The sequence below is a fragment of the Hippocampus zosterae genome, chromosome 1 (genome assembly GCF_025434085.1).
Source record: "Hippocampus zosterae strain Florida chromosome 1, ASM2543408v3, whole genome shotgun sequence".
NCBI lineage: Eukaryota > Metazoa > Chordata > Actinopteri > Syngnathiformes > Syngnathidae > Hippocampus > Hippocampus zosterae.
The window spans coordinates 35658302-35677219 of NC_067451.1; the positions used below are offsets into that span (position 1 = coordinate 35658302).

Below are 18918 nucleotides of genomic sequence, written 5' to 3' on the forward strand. Positions count from 1 at the left end.
CACGCTTGTCTACAACTCTCTTTCGAATCACCTGAGATAACTCTCAGTTTTGCTTCCTCTGCTCCATGTTTTGATATGGTATACACCATGTCACCACACAGCACATTCATGACTTGTAACCCGTTAAATAAACTTACTGACACGTTTGAAGACTCCTGTGATGCTAATTAGAGGACACATATTGGTTGACCCAAAGGTGATTTTTTTTTTTCTTCCCCAAGGATACCATTCTTTTATTCAGTTCAATTTTGTTCCAGACTCAGGGTCCAGTTCAAATGAAAAACGGACACATACGAACAGTTACACATTAAAAAGACATCCACACCGGTGTTTCCACATCTTTGACTGCACTAAATATTTGTGAGTGACGCCCAATTTCATTTTGGACTTTGCCAGCCTACAAATAAACCTGCACATTAGACTTGGTGGTACTTCTTGCAAAGTGTTCACATCTCAGTGGCACGTGTCCTTTGAGGCCTTCTTGAGAGAACCCACGGAGCATCATGATAGGCCACTTACAGCCTTTGCGTAATCGCTCTTTTGTATTACAATGTGGTTTAAAAAGAGTCAAATTTACATCATCAGCACATGACCCAAACAGACCCCATCATTTTTGTCTAGGTCAGTTTCATGAGTTTTTAAAAATATATATTTTGTTTCCCCACAATTAAAAAAAAAGTGTCAGATTTTCATTGGTTAATATTCACAAGCCATTTTTTAATTACTTCTTTTATCATATTCAAATTATTTCCGTGACCTGTGTGGGATGTTTGTTTTATTACCAGAGGGGTTCCAACAGTTTTGTCACATGTATATTCTTTGTTCTTTTTTTTCCTGTAATTGAAATTAGCTTGTGTCGTCAAATATAGGTAAGATGAGTCATTCAGAGCTGGTGAAGTATGGTCTGGCCGATGTGGTAGAGAACCCCGGCATCATCACTGATATCGGAATTAAAGTGGTGAATGAGGTGTTCAGTAATATAAAGTACCTGCTTATCTACAATTGCCCTCACCTTCACAACCCTCACCATTGGATTACAGGTAAATATTCAGTTTTCAGAGAAACTTTCCTTAAAGAGGCATACGCATTAGTCTATGAATTAATTAGTTCTGGAAAACAACCTGTGCTACTCCGTTTTGTGTCCTCAGATCAGTCCAGATGGAGCCGACTTGTTGACCTCACACTGGTACGCTGTCACGCGATCAAATTGGAGTCCTTCTCCCAATTCATCGAAGCATTGCCGAGTTTAGAGTTCATATGTCTGGACCAGATGTTTCGAGAACCACCAAAGGTATATATTTACACTCACCTAATCTTCCTGCTCTAACTTGTCATGGTACAAATTTGGTCTTGTTATTAGTCAGTATATGCATACTGTACAACAGAAATGATAATAATAATAATAATAATACATTTTATTTATAAGCGCCTTTCAAAATGATAATGTGTATTATCATTTTGGTCTCCTTGATGAAACACAGTTGCATATGTTGATTGTTGTCAGGGCTGTGCCAGAGTGGGCTTGAGTGCAGGAACTGGTATTGGTGTGTCCTCGGCTCTGGTCAGCAACCAGAACTCAAACAATGACAACAACAATAACAACCACCACCACCACAACAACGAGGCCAATTTGCCTCCTCCGCCTCCTGCACACCCGCCCCCTCCCCCTCCCCCTCCTCCTCCACCACCACCTCCACCTCCACCGCCACCTGTTTACAACATCCAAAGGCAACAGCAGCAGCGTAATGGTAAGTCCCATCAGCATTCCCTGTAAGTGGAAGAGCAGTTATAAAACTTGTATCGTTGTTTAGCAATTTACTAGACTCTTTTGTATTGGGGTATGCAGTTGCTGTTTGAGTTTTGGACCACATTTTCAAGATTTAGGGCATAACAGGAGATTTTCAAGAAGTACTTGAGTTGTGCCGGCCCTCTCTAGTAGAATTTTCAAAAATATAGTTCCAGATGTATTTTTACAAATATAGTCCTTTTCAGGCTGACAATCAAATTAAAATCAATATTGAAATGGTGTGCAATGCAATGGCAAAGAATGCAGTTTTCAAAATCAATAATAATAATAATGATACTCATAATAATAGAAAAGCCCCATCAGCAGTTGGTCGGCTTTATTTTATATTCTGAATGGTTTAAAAAAAATTATTTATTGATATGCTGTCGTGTCTGGATACGTTAGGTACTTAAGTGCCTGCCACATTTTTACATATTGTTTCAGAAACAAGAAAGAAAGTGATAAAGCCACAGATTTGTTTGCATTATTGTTTAAATCTGATTTAAGACTTAATGACTTATGTTTCTGCCACACTTGTTGAGTAGAATTTTGTGAAGTTGTCCTTGTGAAGACTGCAAGTCAAAGTGCTTCATAAGTTAACACGTTGATTTGAAGTAGACGAATATATCCGGATATAGAGAGATGAGATATATAGATTAATAAAGTCTTTGGTATTGGTTCATGGTTTAGTAGTCCCTCACTGCAATGTCAAAGCATGTCTTTGTCAGGGATGGGCAACTTAAGTAATGGCGCGAGCCACAGTTTTCTATCAGCGCTTCTGAGCGCCCACACAACACTACCCACGTTTGAACCAGATACATTACAGAAATGTAATGTTAAGTTTGGTGGGAATACTGTATTTTCCACACTACAGGACACACCTAAAAGCATTTAATTTTCTCAAAAGCTGACACTGCGCATTATAATCTGACACGTCTTTTATATGGATCAATATTCTGATTTCTTGGACGTGGTCTTTTAAATGTGCTTAAAGCGCCTTGTTACAGCTGCAACGGTCGTGAGAGTACAATATAAATGAAGGTGGAGTGTATTGGATTGTATTCCCTTGAGTGTAGCCATCTAGTGAATGCATAACGCAACCTCAGCCACTATTGTAGCTTCTATTCGATGTGCCTTATAATGTGGTGGTGATGTTGTGATGTGATGGTGTGCGGTGTGCCTTATACTCCGAAGCGCCTTATGGTGCGGAAAATACAATCCTTTTTCTTTTTTTTTTTAATTCATTGAGGAGCCACTCAGGGTGTGTTACCCATTCCTCTGGTCTATGTGAAACCAGTCTGTGGCACAAAAAGGGGGTTGGGGACCCCTCATTTTGTGCACCAAAGGCTGGGTCCATTTTTTATTGATAGACCCCCAAACATGCATTCAGCCCTGAGTACAATATTCTGAGAAAATGGCTTCAATTGGATTTGTTATATACTGAAGAAAGAAAACAAGACCCAGTGTAGCAAGAATAGCCCACACTCCCTGACCACACAATACTTGCTACGTAGGGCATTTTAAAATTGAACGTGTGTGTGATCTTTTTTATGGATTTCATTAGCATGCCCAAATCTCGGGACAAATTAATACTTAGATGATTTGAAGGCATCCTCCACTTGTTTGTGAATCAAGCCCCTTTGGTGTTTTGTTAATTCTCATCTTATGTATGGTGAGTGTTTCAAATATCTGGACAGGAGAATACACATATTTGGAAAGCTTGCTTAAAAAAAGGACTTGGGCATAAATGGGAAAATATGGGCCCAAGTTCTTCCAAAGGGGCCAATTAAAGTGGAACTGTAAAACATAACTTGTTGTAATGTGTTCTCACAGCACCAGTGGAGGTCAACGGGATAGAGGATGACGAGGAGAACATGCAGGCAGAGCTACAAATGGACATCAAAGGTGCTGATGTGGCTGTAGCAGCAGATTGTGATGAGGTTGCAGGACCCAGTTATCCTGCTGCTTCACCACAGCCTCCTCATGGCGATGAAGAACAAGCAGGTTAGAATGGACTATGTTTTTTGGGGGGGGGGTGGATTATGTTAAAGTATTATTCATTGTTAGTGATTCATTAAGTATTCATTTGTATTGGCAAACGTAACTTCTTATGCCCTTCCTAGGTCCCAGTGGTTTGGTCCAGCAGTGTAGACCACCTGGTGTGGTCATTCCGAAGCCCCCACTGGTCCTCTCTGACTCGGACAGCGAGGAGGAGGAGGAGGAAGGCTTAGTTTCAAGGCTAATAACTCCAGCAGCTTCCTGTTCACAGCAACCTATTTCTTGCACAGAAGGTGTCTTGCACAATACAGATTACTTATCAATTTTTGTTGTGTTTGCGCAACTCTAGTTGGTTGCGGCCTAGATCAGTGGTTTTCAACCTTTTTTCAGTGATGTACCCCCTGTGAGATATTTCTCAAGTCAAGTACAGTAATCCCTAGTTTATCGCGGTTAATGGGGACCAAAACCACCAGTGCTAAACGAAAATCCGCGAAGTAGCGACCAATAAACATATACAGGTTTTTTTAAGTCTGCAAACGGTCCGCGAGAAGCTGCAAAACAACAGTACACCATCTATATGGAATTTTATTTATTTTATTTTTATGAACATGTTTGAAAAAAATCCGCAATGCACTGAAGCCGCGATAAATGAACCGCGAAATAGCGAGCGATCACTGTACCGCCTAACCGGTGAAAAGCATTTTTGAACTTAAAACAAAGTACTGAAAACTTAAGACAAAGTGCTGTGCCTTCAGAGTCTGATTTATGAAACGTTGGAACTCCATTTGTAGTGCTCTTATCTCTAGAACAGTGGTTCTCAACCTGGGTTCGATCGAACCCCAAGGGTTCGGTGAATTGGTCTCAGGGTCCACGCGGCCTTTGCCACACTTGACTCAACATGTCAATTAGTTATGACACACCCGCACAGATAATTAATTACATTACATCGCTTGTCCAATCAGTACTGCGGGAAATTTAGTTCGCTCAGTCATCAATGAGTGACTGTCGTGGTAGTACGTCGTTGTGATTTTCTTTTTTTTCTTTTTTTTTTTGAATTTTTTTGTATACATGCTAAAAAAGCGGTCGGACGAATATTTACAACATGGATTCACATGCCTCAGGGAAAGTGTTGGGAGTCAGTGTCCTATCTGCATAATTTGTCATGCCAAGTTGAGCAACTCAAAACTGAAGGAACACTTCTTGAATCATATTTTTATTTTTCTACTGTTTGGCCACAATTTAATGTGGGATTTCAGTTAAGGTAAGCCATTTTTAAACTGAAAAAAAAAAAATTAAGCGGAACTTTCAATCCAACCGGAGATTCTTCACTGCCATCAACATAACATGGGAACTGTGATTTTGGCCAAGAGTCTCAGCTCTACTGTACTAGGTCTCAGTTTTTGTCAAATAATTTCCCCTAAAAAATGCAATTTAGTCTCCGGAACAACTTAATACAGTAATCACTCGTTTATCGCGGTTAATGGGGACCAAAACCACCCGCGATAAATGAAAATCCGCGAAATAGCGACCAATTTATATGTATATATAATATATATATATATATATTATAGAATTTTTTTTTTAATTGTGAAATGTTTCTGTGTGTTTCCAGGTAAAGGAAAGACTCCTCTGCGGCGGACCAATAACATGCCCGCATCAGCGTCGGCCTCGTGGAATGAAGCGCAACCTCCTGCCTCAGAGGGCCGCTGTGAGAAGAGCTGTCAGGTGACCAGTGAACAAATCAAAGCTGACATGAAGGCTGCATCCGAGAACAGCCGGAGGACTAGCAGTAAAGGAGTTAACACGGACTCAGGGGAGACTTCAACGAGGCCAGGGCAGAACAGCGCAATGCACAGCACCGGTGTCAATGGAGCAGCAGAAAGGCCGGGGACCGAATGCGTGGGCAAGATTGAACCAGGGGTGGCCCCGGGATGTCAGAAGGCAGATAGGGCGAGTGGCAGGGCTAACGGGAGCACAGAAAACCACTCTGGAACACATAGGGTTGACGGGGAAGGTGGATTAAAGCAAACCTCTGGCACTGCGCGTGGAGCACATCTGGAATCCAGAGGCTCTGATGAAAACACGACTTCAGGTCAACCAGCTGGTCAGAAACATAGACGAATACCTGTTGCTCAGCGTTCAAGTTGTAAGCGAACTCTGGCCAGTGATGAGAACTCTTGCTTACCCAGACGACCTGTGACCCGGTCCTGCACTCGTATGTCCTCTGTAACCCTGATACCTGAGACAGGTAATGATTCGAACAATTGAAAAAGCTCTATCTATATTATCTGAGGGCACTTGTTGAAGGTACTGAATTTTCCACCATTTTACGAACATAGAAAGCCAAGAATGTTCTGTGACCCAAAATGGCTAATAGGATTAGTGCTTGTGTCGCTTAAGTGACTTTTCCTTTTTTTTAACACGGGTTTTTCTGAATGAGTAGATCTTCCAAGAACCAGGCCTCGGGTAGCAACAAGGAGGAGAAGAATGGCGGACAAATCAACCAGTACTTCAGACCCGGTGACAGAGGATGACCACATGCAGGTTGTAGAGTACACGCTCCACTCTTTCTTGCGTCTTTTCAGTGTGATAGTACAGGAGACTCCTCAGATTATGGCGGTACCGATAGCCCCAAGTTATGAGCGGTACGAATATATTTGATACTTTTCATATTGTTTTTCAACTGCCGTATTTTCCGCACTAATAGGCGCACCTAGGAGCCTTCCATTTTCTTAAAAACTCACAGCGCGCCTTAAAATCCGATGTGCGTTGTGTATGGTTATTACGGCAATATGTCGAACCCAAAATGGCTCCTTGCTGGAGGCATGCTTACAACGCAGAATTCAAACTTAAGGCGATCGATTGGGTTCCGCAGTTGAACACGGAAATAAAGCAGCGGCAAGAGAGTTCAATGTTAACGAGTCAATGTTTTAACTTGATGTTGGTTAAGTGAACTGTCTCGCTGCTTTATTAAATAAGTTTTACTGCCATTTGATCGTTCTGTAGCAATGCCGCTCAAAGCTTCTTTGCTCTGTGACGTGGGTTGCGTCGGCGCCGATTGTTTGAACCACGTGCGTACTTGGGATGTGAATCTCAGCGCAGAGGACGATTCGATACACATCTCAATGCACTACCAGCGATGCGATACTTAAACGATACATGGAATTTTCTGGCGACACGATGCGATACGTTTCACCGTCTTCACGATGGGTTACGACGCGATACACATTTAGTTCAAATCAATGCGATCCGATACGTTTCAGTGCAATTTGTTGTGATATTGTGCAATTAAACATGATGCAAATACGCAAAGAAAAAAAGTTTAAAAAAAGATGGAATTCAGTATGGTATTGCAAAAAGTAGACCACTTTATTCCTTATAAACAGTAGAACGTGTAAAACAATTTATTTAAGCCCTTTCACAATTGGGTTTTGTGCAAAGAAAATGTAAACAATTTGGCACCTGAGACTCACAGCTGTTGCTGTAGTGTAAACACAAACAGACTACTCACTGAGTGTCTTATATGAAATATCCATCTCCATAGGACAGAAAAAAATACAATTGAAACAACGTGGCAGTCACAGCCTCAAAGCTGCTGTGTGTATTGTAGCGTACACAGACCACTCTCACTGAGTGTCAAAAGAGTCATCCATATATAGTTTTTCCTTGCGCGGTCACAGTGAGCTGCAAGGGGACCCCCAAAATGAGAGGCGATTTTTTTCTGATCCTGACCTGGTTTGCCAAGAGTTTCTCCGGTGTCCAACGAGGAACTGGACGGGGAGGCGGGGGAGGGGGCGGGAAACTTGTCGGTGATGTGGTGCCATCGTTTTAAGTGGTCTGCATATTTGTGGTGTTGCCGTTGTATGGCTTCGTAGTGCGACATTCTTTGCAAATTACGGGGCTTTTATCAATCTTTCCGTCTTTTCGAAGCCGTAGTATTTCCAAACATAAGATCTGATTGTTGCGGAAGCATTAAATACAGTAGTTTCCTCGCTGCTGCTTGCGCGAACTTCCATAGTGTTTCGCTAGTTGTGTACTGGACTGTATGTGACGCACGGCTACCGTCCGTATTCAACACAAACGCAAAACAATGATGGTGCATTCATTGCGCCTAGGAAAGGGCAGATAGGTGACGTTTAACATGAATAAAACGGCGCTTGAATCGGATTTTACCGATACCCACCAATGCATCGCGATGAATCTCGATTTCACCCGTCAATCGCGTCGTATCCAGTGAATGAGCCGATGCACTCGCATCGCGCACGTGCGCATCGATGTGTATCGATTAATATCGATTATTTTCCACACCCTTAGTGCGTATGTGCTCTCGCACAGCAGAGAGCAGCGGATGATAGACTGCTGAGGCGCGCTTCACTCGAGTGGCGGCATTTCCTTGATTGGAGCTCCATCTTGTGGATGCATTGTAGATTGCCTTTTATAGTGCAAAATATGAACAAAATAACTAAATAGACTATTCATTGAAGTTGCGCCTCATAGTCCCATGCGCCTTTTAGTGCGGAAAACAGTTTTAAAACATCTTGACCGAAAGCTGAAGAACGTAGAGCAGAGGTTTCATTTTTGTTGCAGGTCAGGTCATCCGTACTTACGGTTTCCCTCGGAGGGCCATTACGATTGTGAACGCATGTAAACAATGAATGTATGATGGCCTTTATCAACCGAAGCCAGTTTCGTTCAACATTTTTTTTTGTTTGAAAATAAGGATTGGTAAGAAAAAATGCTCACAATGTCTGAGTTTTACAAATGAAGAAGACAATCTGCAATTGTAATAGTTTAGCAAGAAACATGAAGGTGCCACACATCTTGCCCCTGGGCCTTGAGTTTAACACCAGTGACCTACAGAGTACTTCAACACCTTCTGACTGACATCAAAGTGCCCATGGGCGCACCTTGCGAACATACAGAGTAATGATATATAATAAAAAAGAAATAAGATAAGGGGATTTTAACGTCCGTTTTTTGAACAGTGAAGGTACTGGCCCAAAGTAAAAAGCACGTGGCACCACTAGGTGTCACATTTGAGACAGAATGTGGTCTTGACTTGAAGATCCAGTTAAGCTTTCTTGACTTTCGTTTAAGTGTGGTTAAAGCAGTATGTTTATGTTTTGAACTGACTTAAAAGTTGATTTGTAAATAGCTTCAGCCATACACACAACACGTTTGGGTTTTTTTTGCGCTTCAGAAAGGTTATACGTAAGCAAAATTTTCAAAGAAAAAGCTATTTTGTGATCTTGAGCCAACTTTAAGGCTTTCTTGTCCCCGCACACACATGTCCGTATATGGCCCTAACGATGAACAAGTTTTGTTCAACTTTTTTTTTTTTTTGAAAATAAGGATTGGTAAGAAAAATGCTCACAATGTCTGAGTTTTACAAATGAAGAAGACAGTCTGCAATTGTAATAGTTTAGCAAGAAACATGAAGGTGCCACACATCTTGCCCCTGGGCCTTGAGTTTAACACCAGTGACCTACAGAGTACTTCAACACCTTCTGACTGACATCAAAGTGCCCATGGGCGCACCTTGCGAACATACAGAGTAATGATATATAATAAAAAAGAAATAAGCTAAGGGGATTTTAACGTCCCTTTTTTGAACAGTGAAGGTACTGGCCCAAAGTAAAAAGCACGTGGCACCACTAGGTGTCACATTTGAGACAGAATGTGGTCTTGACTTGAAGATCCAGTCAAGCTTTCTTGACTTTCGTTTAAGTGTGGTTAAAGCAGTATGTTTATGTTTTGAACTGACTTAAAAGTTGATTTGCAAATATCTTCAGCCATACACAACACGTTTGGGGGGTTTTTGCGCTTCGGAAAGGTTATACGTAAGCAAAATTTTCAAAGAAAAAGCTATTTTGTCATCTTGAGCCAACTTTAAGGCTTTCTTGTCCCCGCACACACATGTCCGTATATGGCTCTAACCATGTGTTTCCCTCTTTAACGAAAGGTTAACTGCCATGTCAGGTGGTAATTGCTCTGTCAGCTTCGTGTCCACGACAAATGACAATAGAAGCACAAGAATTGCACTTGTGACAAACAACTTCTTTCTCAACTCCTTTAGGTATTGACCCTGAAGAGTAAGAACCTGGTGGGCATCACCCTGACCAACTGCGGAATCACCGACCTGGTCCTTAAAGACTGCCCCAAGATGATGTTCATTCATGGTACTGGATATTATGTTTCATTTGACAACAGCACTGGCTGCAATACTGTAACATTTCATTTTACATCTACCTTTTCCATTGTGCCCCTTGGACTGCATCCGTTATATTTGTGTGCTTTTGGTGTTAGGTTACCAATTTTCCTTTCTCCTCTTGTCACCCCTCCCCCTCTTTACACTGAGTAAAGCTACCCGATGCCGAGTGTTGAAGCAGCTGCGAGTGGAAAGCGCTCCTATTGTCAACAGGTTTGACTATGCGCAGTGTAAGAAGCTGAACATGGAACAAGTCCTGGATCAGATTCTGAGAATGCCTCCCGAGCGCAACCGCATCATCTACATGCGTCCTATGCACCAGGTCGGTATGCTGCGGTGTCTCAAAGTCATAATGCACTGTGCCTTTTGGTTTACAGTGTTTCCACAAAATATAGTCTTTATTCACTCATTTGCCAAAGCTCTGTCGAGTATGAAACGTTTTACTTTAGCGCTGTCTTGTTCCCAAGGAACTGGGGCTGGGCCATTATGGAGGGGAAAAAAAAATCACAATTATTTTGATTGAGATTGAAATTGTGATTAATAAACATGTTTTTTTTTCATTGAGTTCAAACTGTTAATATTTATTCAACTACCAAAATTCTACTGAAATGTAAAAAACCAGAAAATGAGTTAATATAATAATAATATGTAAAACTCCTCTACAAAGAAATCATGTTTGCAGGAAGACATTTTTCACAACGGGTTTTTTTCACTGTTGCAAATTTGATCTCAGATGTAAGCGAACACACACACACACTGGGAATGAAATTGCGAAATTTACGATCAGCATTCACTTTCACTTACATCAATTTCTTGGATAATGTATTTTATTTTCCTTCCTCCATCTTTCATTTTTTTACAGTGCACTCCGCTTAATAGAACACCGGTTAATAGAGTAATCCGCTTAGTAGAGCAAAAGGCTCTGGAACGGATTTGCCTAATGCAATTTCCTATAAAGATACTCCGCTTAGTAGAACAGATCTCCGCTTAATAGAACAGGCCGTAAGCAATGAACATTGTAAACTAGTGGTTTTCGAAGTGTAGCTATCGCGATACTGTACCACTATCGCGAGAAAACGCGGTAGTTCTAGCCGTATACAGTAACAGGTAGCACGCGTCACTCCACACATAGACACACGCACGTCACAATGGCTTCAACTTCATTCAAGAGACGAGGGCTATCACCTGCGGATAAGAAGGACATACTCAGACGATACGATGCATTGCCGGATTCTCAGAAGGTACGCCCGCGGTTTCCAGGACTTCCCTCTTATCCAGCGCATTGAGAGGGAAGTCAACCGCAAAATTACGGACTCCTGTTTCCAGACAAAAGTAACGAAATTTTTCTCGTGATTTGAGATGTTTGACTGAAGTTGATTAAAGTTGTTGTTTGATTAAAGATATGGACGTCCACAGTCGAAATATCTCTTCTAACTCGTCAGCAGGGGTTTTTCTGCGTGCATAACTTGGTCGTCGACGTGTCTGAAGGTGTATCTAATAAAGTGTCTCCGGTTAATAGAAACTCCGCTTAGTAGAACAGAAGCGCTTCGGCCCAATGGTGTTCTATTAAGCGGAGTGCACTGTATTACTTTTATCCTTATCAAGCGTGAATGCTTTTCTTTTCTTAACTCCTTGGTCTGCAAAGGTCCGATTTGTAGCCATTTTAGCAATGCAACGTTCTTGCTACGTCTAAAACATATAATAACAAATACTTCCTGGACGACTGCGCATGGGTAAACCAGTGTGGTGGTTGCAGTCGCTGCTTCCGAACGAAGCAGTACAGGTCGCTGTTGGATTAGACTTTGTTTTAGTGAATCTTGTCACGAGGCAAGAGCAGAGAAAAAGATTTCGTATAACGCAACAGGGTTTTTTTTTTCGTTGTATGGCGGGCAGGAGAGTGGGAATGGTGTTAATGCATGACGATTTTTTCATACTTGGTTTTTTTTCGACCATGTAGGTTTCGTTGTAGAGGAGTTGCACTGTAATGTACAGTATAAAAACACACATTGGCTGTTCCTGCCTTGTGTGCCTTTGCCTCTTTGGGGCAATGTGGTGCAGTGCATGCCTGGAGATGCATGCTGATACGTAGGTAAAGAGTAGAAGAAAGTCATGCTTGAACTATTTCGATACTAATATATCTTTGTGTATTGCTGTATTACCTGTGTGTATGTGTTACAGTGCACTCCGCTTAATAGAACACCGTTTAATAGAGTAATCCGCTTAATAGAGTAAAAGGCTCTGGAACCGATTTGCCTAATGCAATTTCCTATAAAGATACTCCGCTTAGTAGAACAGATCTCCGCTTAATAGAACAGGCCGTAAGCAATGAACATTGTAAACTAGTGGTTTTCGAAGTGTAGCTATCGCGATACTGTACCACGATCGCGAGAAAACGCGGTAGTTCTAGCCGTATACAGTAACAGGTAGCACGCGTCACTCCACACATAGACACACACACGTCACAATGGCTTCAACTTCATTCAAGAGACGAAGGCTATCACCTGCGGATAAGAAGGACATACTCAGACGATACGATGCATTGCCGGATTCTCAGAAGGTACGCCCGCGGTTTCCAGGACTTCCCTCTTATCCAGCGCATTGAGAGGGAAGTCAACCGCAAAATTACGGACTCCTGTTTCCAGACAAAAGTAACGAAATTTTTCTCGTGATTTGAGATGTTTGACTGAAGTTGATTAAAGTTGTTGTTTTGTTGTTTGATTAAAGATATGGACGTCCACAGTCTTAATATCTCTTCTAACTCGTCAGCAGGGGTTTTTCTGCGTGCATAACTTGGTCGTCGACGTGTCTGAAGGTGTACCTAATAACGTGTCTCCGGTTAATAGAAACTCCGCTTAGTAGAACAGAAGCGCTTCGGCCCAATGGTGTTCTATTAAGCGGAGTGCACTGTACTACAGTGTTTGTGTGTGAATATTCATTATTTGAAGCACTATCACTTGTGGAAATCGAAGCTAATTTTTTGTTAGCCCCTCAATCCAATGTTACATTGACCTTAGCATTAGCAGCGGCAATGTTTCGACACCGAAATGTCTCTTGTATTTAAATGTAAAATGTGTGGAATTTGTTTTTTTTGTGTGTGGTTGGTTTCACAGTAAAGCTTGAAAGTATGCTCAGGGAGGGCAAAATAACATCGCTTTCACACAATAACATAGGAATTGCACACACCGCGCAATTTGGCACGTTCATAATTTTTCTTTGTTACGTATTTTCCGCACTATAAGGTTCTTCAGTGTATAAAGCGCACCTTCAATGAATGGCCCATTGTAAATCTTTTCACCGCATTATAAGGCTCATAGAATAGAAGCTGCAATTGTGTCTGCGGTTGCGTTATGCATCCAGTAGATGGTGCTACACTAAAGGAAGTACAATACAATACAGCTTTATTTATAGCTTTCACAACTGCAGCAGCTGTAACAAATGGCTTTGCATAAAATTTCTAATATGCTGTCCCAAGAAATCAGAATATTGATCCATATATAAGGCCCATCGGATAATAAGGCGCACAGTAGGCTTTTAAGAAAATGAAATGCTTTCATGTGCGCCTTATACTGCGAAAAATACGATGAACTGTTTTTATGATCGAGAGAAGCCAAAATCAAAATCCTGATTACATTTCAAGAAATTGCCCATCTCTTCAAGAAACTGTTGAAGTGCAGGTAAGTGCTTCATTTAGTCCAGTGTTTCTCAAATAGTGGCCCCCGCGTTTGACCTCGGGGAACATGCTTTTTTATTTTTTTACTGTCCTAAAATAACTTGTTGTTGCACCTCCTCTACGTGAGGGGGCTGTGGCACTCTCATTAGCAGAGTTTGCGCAGGGAGCATTCTCAGGGAGGAAATATGACGAGGTGTATGTATAGAGCTTGGCTTCAATGTACCTGCGGTGGCAGACCAGTGAAGATCGATGTGCTTACTTTGTCTAAACATTTTGGTAGCGGACAGAATGAAGCCAAATAAATTAACGTGTCACTTAAAGACATTACACCCCAATCACGCTGATAAGCTGAGTTTTTTTTTTTTCAGCGAAAACGTGCCGAATATTGCCAACAATCCTGCCGCTTTGTGACTGCTACTTCAGTATCATAATACAGGTCCCGGCTACACATTGAGCAGGAGCCGAGAGTTGCTGTGTCCTGCTTCAAACCTCGCTTCGAAAAGCTGTGCATTGCAAAATGTGCTCATTGTAGCCATTAATCCAGACATCATCTTTGATTTTTAAAAAAGCACAAATAATTTTATATATTTTTGTTTTGCTGGTTAAAGTTTTTTTTTAAATCTTGTGCTCCTGAGATAATGTTGGTGATTAGATTGAATGCATTGTTAGTTATCGAGTTCGTCATTTTATTTTTCAGTATTGTATGGTTTGACATGGTCAGTCAAAAAATATTTGTTAAATTAAGGATTCAATGTTACTTTTGAATTTCAGATACACTTTAAATCTTTTCTGTTCCAGTTACTAAAGCTATTCTTTGTTGTAAGTTGGTCCATAAAGTTGGTCCAGTTCTTTTTTTTTTATTCTCTCGTACGTTAATAAGGATACAGTGTTACGCAAAGGTGTATAGACAATTTTATAGACAAATGATACTATTTATAGCCGTGTGGTGGGGGGGGGTTCCTCTTCCTTGGGGGGACATGACAGAAAATAATTGAGAACCACTGATTTAGTCTAACCATAGCCCTGTCTAAGATAAAAGTAGTGCTTTGTCACCATCCTGTGGGATCTGTGGGCAATTTTAAACCTTTTGGGGAGGTAGCAGGGATTGTTAATTCCTCGCAAATTTTCAGCAGGTCATCCATCTACCTTTGTTTGTGTACTTTACACACTAACTTGTATTCGACCTGTAAAAATATGTCAAAAATGTATTTGCGATCAAGTAAAGACGGTATTCTGAAAAAGAATAACTCAAGCAGAAAAATGCGCCCAATTTTACCCGTCAAGAAGTGCAGCCATTTTAACATGCTACCGCCATCTGCGGTCCAGTGAAATGACGTCAGAGGGCCATTGGCTTGGTTTCCAAACATCACGGCTCATCTGTTTGGCAGGTTTGGTCATGTGACATTTGCACCGGGAGACGAGGGCACTTTGTCATCAATTTCTGTCAAGAGCAGATGGCCGTAGAAGGCCAAAATGGCTGTGCCCCATCATGGATGAAAGGGGTGGTTTATTCTGATGAATTCTCACCCTTCTCTTCAGATTGACTCCGTGGGATTGGAACGTCAGCTCTTCCAGGGTCCCTATCCCTATCACATCGCTATAGTTCATGAGTTCAGCAACCCTCCAAATATACGCAACAAGGTCCGCATTCGCAGTTGGATGGACACCATAGCCAACATCAGCCAGTGAGTAGTGGCCCTGATTTATTCTGAAATGGTCTTCAAAGTTCATTTTGTCTCTTTTTTTGCCTCTCTAGTGGCACCATTTCGGATAGGTATCATGGCAGTGTAAATTTAAAAAAAAAGAAGAAAACTACACGTATTCACCTTTTGCGCCTTACCTCACAGCCTTCATAGAAACGCCCCCCCCCCCCCCCCCCCGCCCCGCCATGACAGGTGGCAAAATAACTATTTGCACCTGTTGAAACTCCTGTAAAGCGTCTAGTCCAGTATAAAACAAAGTTGGCTTTTTATCACATACCCGCTGATAAAGATGACAGATGGCAACGGATAGCAGCAATCATTTCTTGCAGGGTTAGTCGATTTATTTTGCTCATAATCCTTCAATTACTGCACGTCGCTTTGAGCAAACATAGGACGGAATGTGTGCAAATAAATAAATAAATGTGTCTGCGTCCTAAGCAAGTTTCACCTTCGCCATTACAAAGGTATTGACATGGAGTGAGCGTAGCATCTCGTCCCAGGGACCAGCCAGCGACAAAAAAATGGTCTTTTTTTTAAGCTTTTAAATCAGCTCCAGTGTAAGACGATACGGCATTGGAAACATAAGAATAAACGACGTCCGCTGTGAATTCCGGCAAAGTTGATTAAAACTGAACACAGCAGTTGAAGTGGTGGTTTGCCGTACTGTACATCGTGGTGCACTCACGTGATCAGCCGACGTAGCTGCTACGGGTCAATATTCAGATGGCGCTCTGGGCCGCCTCCAAGTGTGGAGATAAATTCAACACGATCGAATAGTAAACAGGAATTGTGCACTTGGACCTGTCTCGCTGTTTTTCAGATATCAAATCCTGGATGCAAACAAACTTTCTCCCTCTTAACTGTACTAAATCTCAACTGCTTGTAATCGGTCCTCGGTCCCTTACCCAAACAACCACCAACTTTACCCTCGCTATAGATAACTTCACCCTGTCCCCCTCCTCTCACTATCGCAACCTCGGTGTCCTTTTTGATAATAACCTCTCTTTCGATCAACACATCACCCAAATCACCAAAACGGGTTTTCTTCCACCTCAAAAACATTTCTCGTCTCCGCCCTTCACTTTCTTTCAACGCTGCTCAAAGCCTCATCCACGCCTTCATCACCTCCCGCCTTGACTACTGCAATAGTATTCTCTACGGTACAACCTCCAAACTCCTCAATAAACTACAGTACATCCAGAATGCCACCGCCCGCCTACTCACCCGCACTCGTGATCACATCACCCCCGTCCTTAAAAACCTCCCTGGCTCCCCGTTCCCCAGCGTATTCAATGTACTCACCTATAAAGCCCTTCACAATCAGGCCCCCTCCTATCTTTCCGACTTTGTTTACCAATACACTCCTTCCCGCAATCTCCGCTCCTCAAACACAAACCTCCTCGCCATCCCCGTGACCAAGCTCAAAACCTGGGGGGACCGAGCCTTCTCTGTCGCCGCCCCCACCCTCTGGAACCCTCTACCACAACGCATCCGCAACTGTACTGACCTCCAATCCTTCAAATCATCTCTTAAAACTCATCTGGTCCGCAATGCTTTTAATACCTTTAAATCTTTTTTACCCATTTTGCTTTTTGTTCATCTAAATGTGCTTTTGTAAATTATGTATGCTTGTTTTAAGTGCACATCCTGTGTTTTAAGTTCTTGTAAAGTGTCTTTGAGTGCGGTGAAAAGCGCTTTCAAATAAAATGTATTATTATTATTATTATTATTATCATCTAAACCCAACCAAAAGCTTAGGTCTTTGGTGTTGACAGGCAGTAGTTGCTACGGTTACATCTCGCTTCACTGTGTCCCCGACATGTTCTATTGCCACCCATAAAAATCAGAAATGCGCACTGTCAAACAATATTGTACAGCATTGTCATTGTGGAAACCTCAGTGGTCAAGTCCTTGTGATCGCTTGTGAATATAAATTGTGGCCTCAAACCCAATCTGGGTTTTACTTGTGAACGCAGAAGTGGTCTGTGTTTATTATAGAAAAGAACACTTGAAATTTATGGAACACGTTCCAAAATCTGTGCTGTATGTTACACATACGTGCAGCACATTTGACAATAAAGCTGTATTCAATTCAAAATAAACGCGAATCGGTGAGTGTTTGTGAACGTCTGACCAATTCAACTCACAAATGCGTGACGTAAATACGAATAAGAGGGAAAGCGCTTGGAAAAAACAACCCAATTGCGTTTCAATCACTGGCAGAAGAGTCACTGTGTTTGTGCATCTGTTTGCAGGGAGTTAATCAAGTACGAGTTCTTCCCAGAGGCCACCAGGACCGAAGAGGATGTGAAGAAGTATCCCAAGTACCCCTGGGGCCGAGACATTTATACGCTCGAGGGTAAAACGCGCTCGCACACACGCGTCGACGAATGCAACTTTTTGGAACAGGACAAAGCCTGGGTGGGGAATTTGACGAGGCGGCAATTTGGTTGAGTGCAGGGGGTCAGCAACCTTAAATACTCTGAGCCATTTAGGTATGAGGGAGGGGGGGGGTTGAGGAAGGCTTCACTGGGAGCCACCAAACCCTTTTAACTTTAAAAGCGAGGACAACACTTACATGGAGCTTCCCCGACTGAATGACGGTCGGACTCTTTCCCTGATGTCCACAAGCTTTCATTTCTTGGGTTGCGGTGAACACAACTCAAGAGCTACGTAGAAGGAAAAAACAAATCGTGAGATTCTATGTGGGGTCGAGTAAAAGATCAAAGTCGTTTGAGTGACAACTTTGCATGACATTTTACACTTCTTCAAAACCCATCCACTCTGTTTGTTCATTCTATAAATCAGGTATTTATGCATGCGTCCTATTCAACTTGCAAGTGACTGAATGCACATCACATCAAAGTCCTGCTAGCCCCCACACACACACACACCAAACGACAAATGGCACATATATCATATCATTCCTAAGAGCCAAAACAACAGACTGTGGCCCTCTTCAAATTCTCATTTTTTGCCTCGGCGCTTTCCTCTCCTATCCTTTTGGCCTGAGGCGTACTTGGAGGATACGTTGTTTGACTTTAAAAAATGCCAAGGAAAGCTACCTGGATGCCTCACCGTTAAGCAAACCCTTTTTTCTGAAGTCTTATTTCTGACCAACATTTACAAAAGCAAATGAGGTACAGTACCTGACCCGCAATAAGCCTTTATGGTGGCAATTTTTAAAGCGATGGACCACCAACCTAGTTTACAGACTACGTTTGCGCTTAAAAAAAATTTTTTTTTGAAAGTATCGGGAGAGTTGGTCTATCGACAAATATGCGTTTAGTCTTGGTGAATGATGATAAAATCGGCCTCAACTACACAAAGTATGAAATGTACAGGAATTTGTTCAAGGGATACAATTTCTAGTGAAAGGGAAATTACCGTGGAAAAAAACAAGCACGCTACAGACTTTTTTTTAATTTTTATTTTTTTTAAATGGGTATTCATCCCAGAAAACAGAGAACCTCCTCCAGTCTTACTTGGTAACAGAAATAGTCGCATGATCCAAAAAAGACAGAATATCAAATTGCAAAACTATCTCAAAAGG

The 18918-nt window shown here is 41.8% G+C and overlaps 2 protein-coding genes and 1 long non-coding RNA gene across 5 annotated transcripts in view; 1 reads left to right on the forward strand and 2 right to left on the reverse strand.

The window, feature by feature from the left end:
* Positions 1-18918, reverse strand: part of tmem129 (transmembrane protein 129, E3 ubiquitin protein ligase) — a 207998-nt gene that overhangs the window by 40746 nt on the left and 148334 nt on the right. The window lies entirely within an intron of this gene.
* fbxo38 (F-box protein 38) overlaps positions 1-18918 on the forward strand; it is a 32866-nt gene that overhangs the window by 12034 nt on the left and 1914 nt on the right. For all 3 annotated transcript variants that reach the window (XR_007961446.1, XM_052058892.1, XM_052058901.1), the window contains exons 9-19: positions 870-1040; positions 1149-1291; positions 1505-1748; positions 3620-3790; positions 3910-4077; positions 5397-6032; positions 6228-6328; positions 9861-9963; positions 10148-10314; positions 15202-15347; positions 17621-17724. Coding sequence is in view for 2 of the 3 variants with exons in the window: in XM_052058892.1 (XP_051914852.1) it covers positions 870-1040; positions 1149-1291; positions 1505-1748; positions 3620-3790; positions 3910-4077; positions 5397-6032; positions 6228-6328; positions 9861-9963; positions 10148-10314; positions 15202-15347; positions 17621-17724 (2154 nt within the window). In the remaining variant the exon portion in view is untranslated. The remainder of the gene's footprint in view (positions 1-869; positions 1041-1148; positions 1292-1504; positions 1749-3619; positions 3791-3909; positions 4078-5396; positions 6033-6227; positions 6329-9860; positions 9964-10147; positions 10315-15201; positions 15348-17620; positions 17725-18918) is intronic.
* The window catches only part of LOC127597905 (uncharacterized), a 126678-nt gene continuing 121795 nt past the window's right edge, over positions 14036-18918 (reverse strand). Inside the window, exon 2 of the long non-coding RNA XR_007961803.1 lies at positions 14036-14151. This is a non-coding gene — a long non-coding RNA (uncharacterized LOC127597905). The remainder of the gene's footprint in view (positions 14152-18918) is intronic.